General features: G+C 30.5%; 1 protein-coding gene across 12 annotated transcripts in view; it reads right to left on the bottom strand.

Moving 5' to 3' along the window:
- Positions 1 to 2,188: 2,188 nt before the first annotated feature.
- Positions 2,189 to 11,685, bottom strand: part of LOC143226363 (RNA helicase Mov10l1-like) — a 39,864-nt gene continuing 30,367 nt past the window's right edge. For 8 of the 12 annotated variants that reach the window (XM_076457243.1, XM_076457240.1, XM_076457238.1 and 5 more), the window contains 8 exons: positions 11,221 to 11,376; positions 9,394 to 9,459; positions 8,921 to 9,085; positions 7,835 to 8,008; positions 6,829 to 6,969; positions 5,819 to 5,926; positions 4,408 to 4,548; positions 2,189 to 2,497 (listed from right to left, as the gene is read on the bottom strand). In XM_076457243.1, the coding sequence (XP_076313358.1) occupies positions 2,396 to 2,497; positions 4,408 to 4,548; positions 5,819 to 5,926; positions 6,829 to 6,969; positions 7,835 to 8,008; positions 8,921 to 9,085; positions 9,394 to 9,459; positions 11,221 to 11,376 (1,053 nt within the window). In that variant the 3' untranslated portion in view covers positions 2,189 to 2,395. Of the gene's footprint in view, positions 2,498 to 4,407; positions 4,549 to 5,818; positions 5,927 to 6,828; positions 6,970 to 7,834; positions 8,009 to 8,920; positions 9,098 to 9,393; positions 9,460 to 11,220; positions 11,377 to 11,685 lie in introns of all 12 variants that reach the window. The other 4 variants (XR_013014564.1, XM_076457250.1, XM_076457245.1 and 1 more) reach the window with 4 other exon arrangements.

Below are 11,685 nucleotides of genomic sequence, written 5' to 3'. Positions count from 1 at the left end.
GAACTTGAATAAGTTGGTTCTCGTGAAATCTTCGCTTCAACTTTTACATCTCTCCCTAAATGTAAAAAGTCTTAACTTGGTGGTTCCGTGGTTTTAAAAACCATGTTTTTTGGTATCAAAAATCTTGATACTTTCGAAAACTACATGGTTGTCTTTATCTTATAAAAGTTGTAAAGTTAAATCACTGACGTATTAGTATAAATTAGGCTTAAATTCAAGATAGCGAGCACACAACTTACACTTGTTTGTAAAGCACAAAGCTATGCTTTGTCTATTACGAGTATCGAGAACCCGTTTCTAGAGTTATAAGCCTATAGGGGTACCGTTGCGCTACTCAGGGGCGATGGTTATCAATGCAAATTTGAAACTGTACAACTGTTACGTCACGCCTAACAGACGAGTGTTAACCGGCCTTACGCAGAAGTTAAACGTGTAGTTTTATAAGTTGAGTTTAACAAAACAGCTCTTAAAAATAACACATAAAACACATTTCATAATGGTGTGTACTAAGTGGCTATTCGCATACCTGTAGAATGTATATTTAAATAAATTGTTCAAATCCATGACTTAGGTGCATAAATAACAACCAGATTTCATATTGTAACTAACATTCCTTTAACTTTTAAGAAGTGCTGAATTATCCTAAAAATAGAGACATACGAGGGATGTTCAAAAAATACGCGGACTGACGTCATAAAACAAAATGTACTTTATTTTGAAGTTACAGGTCTGGGACCCCTTCAAAGTACTCTCCTCCCCAACGCACACACTTATCCCAACGGTGTTTCCACTTGTTGAAACAGTCCTGGTACGCTTCTTTTGTAATGTCCTCCAGCTCCTTCGTCGCATTTGCCTTAATCTCGGGAATCGTCTCAAATCTTCTTCCTTTCAAGGGTCTTTTGAGTTTGGAGAACAAGACAAAATCGCAAGGAGCAAGGTCAGGTGAGTAGGGGGGGGGTGGGGTGGGGAAGAACAGTGATCGAGTGTTTGGGCAAAAACTCACGAGTTCTGAGGGCTGAATTTCGCAGCAACGCGGTGCATCTTCAATTTTTCGGTCAAAATCTCGTAACAAGATCCAACTGATATCCCACACTCTTCAGCAAGCTCCCTGACAGTCAGACGTCGATTTGCCCGCACCAGGGTGTTGATTTTGTCGACGTGTGGGTCGTCAGTTGACGTGGAAGGACGTCCAGGACGCTCATCATCTTCAATGGACTGTCGACCATCCTTAAAACGTTCATGCCACTTGAAACATGCCGTACGATTCATAGCAACATCACCGTAAGCCGTGTTAAGCATAGCAAAAGTTTCAGTCGCAGATTTTCCAAGTTTAACACAAAATTTCACAGCAAGTCGTTGCTCCTTCAGGTCATTCATTCTGAAATCCGCCAAACGAAAAAATCGCACTTCACTTAAAACCGCGTAGCTAATACACAAATGAAGATATCTGCAATCGGGAAATGGCGTCGTAATCAGCTGATCTGTGCGAACCTAGCGACACCAAGCGGATTCCCCTGGAACCAACTGGAGCCGCGCAATTCAAACAGTCCGCGTATTTTTTGAACAGACTTCGTACTATGTCTTTTCTCTAGATATAAAGTATTTGGCATTTATACTTGAAATATTCTAAAAAAATACCCAACAACATAAATATAACATCAATGAAGTTAAGTATAACAGATTACAAACCACAATGTACCTCATACTGATGATTAAGTCAAACATTAACAACAAATTTGACAGAAGAAACAATTTGTGGGTACTCCGAAGTTCCTTTTGTAGGTACTCCGAAGTTCTTGAGAGGTTTTAAAACAATAATTTTCTTTTAATGGTATTCTTGAGCACTATAACATTTCTTTCCCAATTTAAAAACTACTTTTGAAATATCAAAATCTAGCTGATCTGTAAAATGATTTAAAGGTTTTGACATAAACAGGGTTACATCTTTTTTCTCTCCAAATCCTAGTTTGCTATTGTTCAAATGTCATAATTTATTAATTTCATTAGGATTTTCTTCTACAACTAAGAAAAATAAAATTATTCGTCTTTCAGTAAATCACATTGTGTTCTGCACACCAGTGACTAAAAACAAACCAACAGAAGTTACTAGAAGTCTTGTGTTTAACCAAAACAAATTTTTTTTTGTATTCTCAACACTTACTAAAAATATAAAGAATGGATCACTACTGCCATCACACTTTTAATAAAACATTTAACTTGGTCTTTTATCTCAACATTTATTCATACATAGATGCATATTAATGCCTGTCTTTCAATTCTTACTTTTGTTCTGGAATAACCTAAATTATGCTGTCTGTGAAATTCTAAATCAAATGTAATGAGCTGTCATGATTTGAAGTCTGGATAAAGTAAAATATTTTGTACTCCTACACAATTAATTTAAAATTTCTTCTGGTGATTCTTCAAGTCTTAAGTTGCATCCAGTGTAAGCACCATTCTTCACACAGTACATCAGGAGTTCATTCCAGTTAGAATCCTGAAATTTTATAGAGCATAACTACACAGTGTTATACAAAACATGTAACAACCTATTCTGATATAGTCATTATGCTACCTTAACATCATTTCAACATTTCTAAACAAATATTTCAATATTTTCTTTGAAGATATATCGGTAAATGCACATAAGTTGATAAAAAAAATTATTGTGATACCATTTTATACAAAAATCTTAAACTTTGATAATACCAAAATCCCAATTGTGTTAGGATAACAATGTATACATGTATCAAACATTCAACTAGTTTTTATCTTGATAACAGGCATTTCTCTTCTCTAGAATTAAAAACGGTAAATGTTTTTCCTGAACATTATGCACTTTTAGAGTAGGTTTGAAAAATTTCATTCACCAAATTTGCACACCTTTGATTTTAGAACCAAGCAAAGTTCCAGGAAAAAGTCAAAATTTTCAGTAACCCCAATTTGTGTCCAATAGTAGAAAAAAATGATGCAAATATTCTTCTCTTTAGCAATATGAATATAAAGATGAAGGTTAAGTGAACATTTTTCAAAGTTTGATTGTCACGAATGTAAAAAAGTGCTTTAAAATGGCTTTCAAAGTTACTTATATCCTGCCAGTATTCACTGCTAAAAAACATCATCATCTCATCTACTCCAAAAAACAATGAACACCAAACTTAGATGCTCCTATTACAAGCACCTAAAAACCATGGCTAGCACATATCTTATTTCTTCCAAATTTCAAGATACATACTATCCATTACACAAGTGAAATAAAGCAATGAATTTTACCCACATCTAGTTAGCTCAGGTAGTTGCATACTAGTGTTTTAGTTTTAGTAAATGAGTATTTCTTCTTGAAAGCATATCACGTCAATGTTGAGTAAGAGTCAACATCAATGGAAAAAAAAATCCTGCCCTTCGTCTGGTCACTCTCAAGTTCATAGAGGTCATTCATTATACATAGCTCGGCTCAGAACAGGTGTCACTGCTTCTTCCTTCTCTTAATCAGATTGTCAGCCTTAAAGATGACAAAATTTCCAACCCCATATAATCTATTTGATAATGTGTGTGATATTAGCAATATCCTGATCTGCACATTACTTTCCTGTATGAGATGCTTCCTTTTAAAAGTCTATTGCAACAACAACAATTATAGTTTAAGTGTCTTAGGCAACACACAAATATATGTGAAATCTATCCAAAAACACTCAAGAAAAAAAAACCAAAATTCAGCTTTAGCACAAACAATAGTTGTTACCTCATAAACAGAACTTAGCATTCACTCATATGCAGTTTGGCTCATAATTCACCTTAGAATAACTTGCCCTAAACATCATTAGATGTGGTGAATTCAGAGCTAAGTTCAATGTAAATTTAATTTCAGAACACATGAATAAACTGATGCAATGTGAGTAATGGAAAACTACTTTACTTTGCAATTTTGGTGCAAGGTAAAATTTCATCATTCAAACATTACAGAAATATCAGTTACTTCATTTATGAGGAAATAATTACCATGTGATTATCATGTTATCATCTCCCAGGAATGAAAATCAGTAGTTGGTCTAAACAGATGATGACCTCACATGCAATTATATACACGTCTTTCCAAGATATTTTTCTTTTCTCTTGAAAAATTATCCATGAAATCATTACAAATGTGTTTTCAATAGTACACCTATTGTTTTAGTTTTATATTTTTTCTGTATTACGATTTCTGGAACACTGGAGCTCTATTTAATGTCATCAGTTTGAATACAAAACTGACTGGTTAAGGTCAAAATCATCAGGAGTCAATTGTGATCAGCCACTTTTGTAAATCATTCACAATCTTCATCTAACAACTGAAAACAGAAGCACTTTGAATGAACGTGTGATACTTAAAACAAATAATTACAATTAAATGGATAAAGAAGCAATTACCTTTGATAAAACAAGTGGGTCACCAACTATCACTAGGAGTCCTTGGGCTCGAGTTACAGCAACGTTGAAACGTTTCGGATTACTTAAAAAACCCAGATTGTGCAAGCTGTCAAACTCCACATATTCTTCACAAGCTCTAACCTATATGTATGTGTGTATATATATATACAAGTTCAACGTAAAATAAATTGATCACACATAAATTATGGAATTTAATGATCTAAACAAATTACACTTTTACTGATGATTTCTGCCTCAGTGGTTCAAAAATTCGATTCTAACCCTTGTCAGAAACATTTCCTTTTGATATATTCTTAAGTAAGCAAGTTATATAACCTGTATCACCTTAAAGTAGTAAATCATGTATTATAAGCTGTAGTGTGGTCTGTATAAGGTTCTTTGTTTGTTAATTAAGATTGTAAATTAGCAACACAGATCATAGATGAGTTGGAAATAATGATTATAGCTTGGTAACTTCATCAATATTTACACTTAAAGTAAAATTTTATTTTAATAATTGAATAGCTTAAAAATAAAATAATTTACACATTGCTTGGGAACTCACAACATGAAGGTTGAAAAATCTGCTTCTAAATCTGACCCCACCCACACACACACACTTATTAGAAATGCTTCCTTTCATATTAGTCATACAGAACAAATTTATTCAACCAGTAACACTTCAAAACGCAAATCATAAATTTACAATCTGTAATATCTAAATAAGAAACTACAAGCTAAAATATTACAGTAACCACATTAAATACCACAGTGGTTAATTACAATCACACTGTTGTTGAGATTAAAAACTACCTGTATCAAACTTAATGAAAATGATTATCAGAGTCAAAAAACACATTTTGATAAAAAATTATATATCTGATGATGGTGAATCATGTGATAGTACCCAAAAATATTACACAATTAATTTTAAAAAATTTGTTTGCATTAAAAAAAGCATACATAAATAATAATGTCTTAACTTCTATATTTTGTAAATAAATAATAAGTATTTTTTTTCTAATTTACCAAACACAGTAAAATATTTAATAAATCACATTAGCTTATTTATGTTTTGTCTTTCTTTAATAAATTAGAATTTGTTACTTATACCTTTATTATTTTTATAACTCAATTTTTCTTATCTGAAATTAGGTGACTAATATAAAAACATGCTTCATGATACATAACAAAATTGGAGCAGAAAAATGAAGTATGAGTAGTGAAGATAAAACAACTCTGAATTATTTGTATCAAGAAGTTCAGCGTAATTCTCAACAATAAAATATGCAACATAAAAACAATTCCTGTGGCTCTAAGCGGACGATCAGTTAGTGATGAGTACATAGATGTTATTAGGAGCAAAATCAATTCCCACAAAACATTCTTAAATTAATCCTAAAAACCATACCGTGGAAATAATAATGGCGAGACGTTCTTGACCTTGAAATTCTTCAACAGAACCAACTTTACAATATTCTACAGCCAGACTATTGAAGAATATTTTAATCTTTTCCACCTGAAAAAAAATTCAATTTTAGTTTTTATACATCATGTATAAATAAAACCAGTTATACAATATTGTTTGACTAAGTTTCTGCTCACAATAAATTTAAATAAATTATGATAGTTTTTACATTTTTTTTCTAGAATTATATAATAAATACCTGTTTTTCAAAAATGTTTTCTTTACAGTTCATGTGTGTCACTAGTTACAAACTTCTTAAACTATTATAAATTTCTTCAATCACTTCTTAAATTTTTGTTTCAATACACTAAGAAAAATATTTTCTTAAAAGCACCTTGCAAATATTCTGATGTCGGTCCAAATTTTTATGACTTCTCTCTATCTAAGAATAATATGTGAAGTAACATTTATATAAATAAATATCCACACATTAAACGACAGTTTGATGAAGTGCTGTACACTAAACAGGCACACTGATATATGTTTTTAATTTTTTGAAAAACAAGTGCTTTCCCCCAAGATAATACTGTAAAACTGTTTTGGTACAAAACTTCTATTACGAAACAGGTTGTTCAATGACATATTTTACACAATGTTTAGCAACTACTTATTCCAATTGGTGCTATTTTAAAATGTATTTTTTAAATTGTTAACATTTTGCATCAGTTAAATAAAACAACAAAATAACCTACTGCATGTACAAGCACCTAAAAACACAACTTGTATCATCATTTGGAAATAAAGGTTTGCAGAGTTTTCATTTAAAGGTGTGATGATTATAATCTTCTCAGTAAGAAATGAAACATTTGATGTACTTGTAGATGTATTCAACCACATATAAAAATGTAAGCATTTTTTATTACATCCAAAGATAAATGATTGACTTGTAAAGCATGTATTTGTATCTTATAAAGGGTAAAAACAAAGTTTAAATTTACACATTGCATTCTAACCTGCTTACGATATGGAGTGATGACACCAATATCATCTGGTTTAAGTCCAAACTTATAGAGAGATTGAACATACATGACAACCTGCACGACCTCGGAAGGGTTGAACCAAGATGGACTGTTTCCCTCTCGCATATCTGAACCCTACAAATACAGGACTGTAACTGTATCACATAAGATTAAGTTATGTTTTCTTTAATAATATTTGTTACATCATTATGTCTACAGTTTCATGTTTAAATTTTTCTAATCCTTTGTTACATTTCTTTGTACGTGTTATTAGTTTCACAGTTTTATTACTTTTGTATTGTGTGTTAGTTTTCCACTTATTTTTCATTTTATCTGTAATTATAGTTAAACGTTGCATTTTTGTTTTTGATTTGCTTTTGAGATTTTGTTAAATATATACAGTGTTATTGATTTTGCACTTAGTTTTTGTTAAATATTTCTGTACAGTATTACCTGTTTAACATCATAAAGCACTTAGTAACAGTTTATTACATACAAGTAGCTACAAGTCAGTAAGTAATTCTTTTGCACTTGTTGTGCACATGTCAACTTCTTATTTACAAAATGTGTCTGATTATCTATTTCACAGTTGTTTGTTTCCCTCTTTCTGTTACTGTCAGGCCCCTGAAGTAATCTCAAGATCTTCAATAACAATTTTTTTAAATTAAAAAATAAACGAGTTTTATCTATAGTTTTGATTTTCATAAAGAACAAACAACTCCACATTTTCACATCAACCACCGTTAGAGAACTTACTTTAAAAAGAACTTTTCTATTGCTAGAAACAAACAATACAAATTACAAATATCACACTGAACATATAGTGTAGCACATTTTTATGCAAACTTATAGTTGTTCATTAAAAATAAAAAATGAGCAATAAAACCTTCTAAAAGAAGTAGATATCCATAATTACTTGTCTTTTTTAATTTTAGTTCCATTACAAACAAACATAGTACTTATAACTATTATTTAAACTAGAAGAAAGGTAAAGGTTTACCTTTACTCCATGAAATACAATGGGAACTCCTCCTTTTGGTAAACCATCCCAGTGACAGAGACTTTCTCGTTGGTCTTTAGATGCACAACAAACAAGTTCATTGTGATAAAATAATTGAGAAGAAACACTCAGTATGGCTGAATGGGATCGATAGTTGTTCACTAACTTAGTAACCTAATCGTCAAAACATCAAAGTGTGAAATTGTTACTACTTCAAAACAAAGTATAAATTAAGCTTTAATGCACAATATCTGGTATAACAGTAGATAAGGAAGAGTATTTCAAATAGTAAATATGTCAACTTTTATTAATGCATTCCAAATACAATTAATTTCTACTGATTTCAGTACATAACAAAATAAAGAGGAAGATAAGAAAGAAAATCTACATTAGTTAGTTAATATTTGTATATTTTCATACTTTATACGGCATAATTAAAAAAAAAGAAAAAGGAAAGCCGTTTAAGGTCTGTTTATATAAAATACTTTTATTAAGTATAGAAAATAAGTTATTAAAGTGTTTGAAATTTCAAGTTTATTTAATAAAGATTTTCTGTACAAATATAGCTATTACAAACTCATTAAAAACCTACAATTTTGAGCAGTCAGTTGCTCTCTGCTTGAAGAGGGACCTTTACACACTAAATTTAGTCCTGTTAAAATGTTTTTCTCAACTACTCAGGCTACTAGAACATACTACATTCAGATTTAGTCCAACTATTAAAAGAGGAGGCTATTTTGAGATGTTCTACAGCTTAGTTTTCATGATGGATAACAGACACATGCCTTCTGTTACTTTTATCTTAAGTAGGTTACAGGTGGAGATAGCTTTACTCCTGTTTAGAAAAAAGCACAAACATACTACAGTCTGTTGCTGAATTTTGTTCACTATTATCTTGAACATAATTAAGTCATACATTATATTAATATATTTATGGATTTTAATTAAACTTGTTACAAACTGAAACATCAGGATCTTACTGAATCATTTAAAAAAAAGGTAAACCTTAAAACTATGAAAACTTCTAGAATGTTTTTAATTGAAATGGTTTATAAATAAACTCAATGAACTAGTTAAAATGATTACAATTAAAGGGTCATAGTTTCCGTGATCAGCAAACTTATCTTCATCTCTCAAGTACATGGGTCGATCCATAAGCCTTTCTAATAAAGAAATCTTCAACCCATATAATTGGGCATATCTGGACCGTAAAACTGGTCCCAACTGTAAGGGATCTCCAGCTAATATTACCTGAAAATAAACCTTTTAAGATTCAAGGCTATGCATTTAAACACTTCATTATAACTTAAAGATACTGCACAAAATTAATAAGATTTATTATAAAAGCATTTAAAGTGTGAATGAAGTTAAAAAAAACAAGATTTTAGTTCTAAATTAATTTTACCACAAATATAATTGTGTTAAAACAAACAAATCTCTTTCATACATTTCTGTTATTAACAGAGAAAAAACCATATCAAAATCTGGAGTTTTATGTTTTCACTACAATGTCATTAACACTAACACCCTAGTCAAACCTTAAACTGATAATGTCTCACCTGTCCCTCTCCAAGAGCTGCCAGATTGATTGAAACCAAACATTCTGGTTCAGTAGCTTGACCTGCCTGGAAAAAGCATTGATTGATGCTTCTAACATATTTAATATGTTTGATAACTTTTCTAATAAACTTAAGTCACTTCTACAAAACCCATAAATCTCTGATGTCTTCTATTTTTCACTTAAAAACCAAATTAACAAGTTTGAATCTAAAACCTTTCAACTTTTTGCTCAATAGCAAATCCCAATTCTAAATATACATTCTAGAATACTTTCAATATATTGTGGTGTTTATCAGAATTACTTAAGCCTACTAGAAAATGTTAATTTCATTTTCACAGTACTAAATATTTAGGTGAAGTTATTTTCCATGTTTTAATTGTATATAATGTGAAATTTCACATTAAAATTTACACTTTTTAGTAACTATACTTTCTCAATTATTTGATGAAAAGTAATAACTTTTCAGTTATTTAAAATAATTTTAATATGTAATATTAAACTATAGCAAAAAATATGCAATACATATCCAGCTAAACATATACACAAACAACAATGCTTGCAATATATTGTGACATATGGCCACCTGTTTTCACAAGGACAACTGAGCATGCCATCTGGTATTGGTAACAATCAAACATAGAGTCAACACAGATACAAGAACTTCATAGCTCTATTCATTCTTTAGTACACTTAAAGTTGTTCATGCAAATAAACATTCTCATCATTCAAAAAAAAAAAAAAAAAGAAGAAAGAATCATGAATATGACTTCCTTTGTTTAGGTTGTCCTTCATTTGACACAGATAAAATTTTAGTGGCCCTACTTTGGGAACTAATTATAAATAAAAATATGTTCACTTTAACATTTTATATTAAAATATTTTTATATGAGCAGCTTTTTCATGACTAAACAAGATAATACGTAACTTACCAAAGAAGGTAAGTAATAAACAAGTCAACTTGCATAAAAGAAACTGAAAAATATAAGTACATGTTAAGAACTAGTCTCTTTAGGAACAAATACAATTACCAGAGGCCATGCAAATGATACACACGTTAAGGTACAGACAAAATATATATGCATCAACAAAAATATTTTTAACTACAGGGAGTTAAAGACCATTATCAGTTAGTGTTAGAAAATAATTGGCTCAACAGTTTCAATCAACAGGAAACAAAATAAAGTAAGCTAGTTTCAAGAACAAATGTGACAGTACATTTTTGTAAATGAAGACAATTATAATAAACTGAAATATTACAGTAAAAAAAATATCCAAATATATACGTTTTGAGTGACTGAAATAAATTTTATCTACTATTCATTACTATGAGTTTTGTGAACATTAAGATAAGAATATCTAGAGTAATGTGTTAAAATAATATGATTTGTCATGAAGATTCATTTCACTGACATGCAGTCTGCTCTTTATCCCACAGTGCACACACGTTTATATAAACCGTACAGGAAACATTACTCATTATTAATAACTCACGACTTCAGGCTTAAACTATTGTCATGATATCTAAATATTAGATTCTGTTTATCTGCTACACACCCATACACATATATTTATTTATAAATGTATTTCTTTAATCATTGAATGAGAAAGATTATGTCTTTGCTCTGTGTTTTCATTTTTCATCTGGGTTTCTTGGTAAGAAGCTGTGTGTGTGTGTGTGTGTGTGTGTGTGTATCATTTCATTCTCAAACACACATGCACAAAAGTGAATGCAGTAAATTTAAATTTACAACAAAATTATCCACACTGAAAGAGTGATCATGGGGCATTAAGTATTAGTACATAACTGTAAAGACAAACAACATACTTCATCAACAAAAACATGAGTGAAATGTGATGTAGTTAAACCCAGGCTGTAGAAAGTTCCTGCTGTAGTACATGTGCTAATAACAATGCGATGATGGAAGAGTAGCTCAAGATCATTACTATTTTTACAATACAGTCTGATTTCTTCTGGAATGTTCTAGAATAACAAAAAAATAAAAAGACAGCTTGTGTTAAATTATTTATTCTCACATCTCATGCTTTGTAACAGTGGTAGTAAATACGTAATTCTTTAGTGTTCTTCAAATTTAATACTTTCCTCAAGTAAGCAATATTTTGTGTCTGTTGTTGGTGAGGATTATGTATTGTTAGAACAAATGTAAGAAACTCAAAATATTAAATGTAAATTTAAATTAAATTAGATGAAAGTAACAAAAAACAAAAACTAAAAAAACTCCATTTAACTTGACGTTTGGTATCAACAACATACCATTTATATGCAAACAAG

The sequence above is a fragment of the Tachypleus tridentatus genome, chromosome 9 (assembly GCF_004210375.1).
Source record: "Tachypleus tridentatus isolate NWPU-2018 chromosome 9, ASM421037v1, whole genome shotgun sequence".
In the NCBI taxonomy this organism is placed as follows: Eukaryota; Metazoa; Arthropoda; class Merostomata; order Xiphosura; family Limulidae; genus Tachypleus; species Tachypleus tridentatus.
Note: the sequence above shows the minus strand (reverse complement) of the source record. Positions and strands in the feature narration are given on the sequence as shown.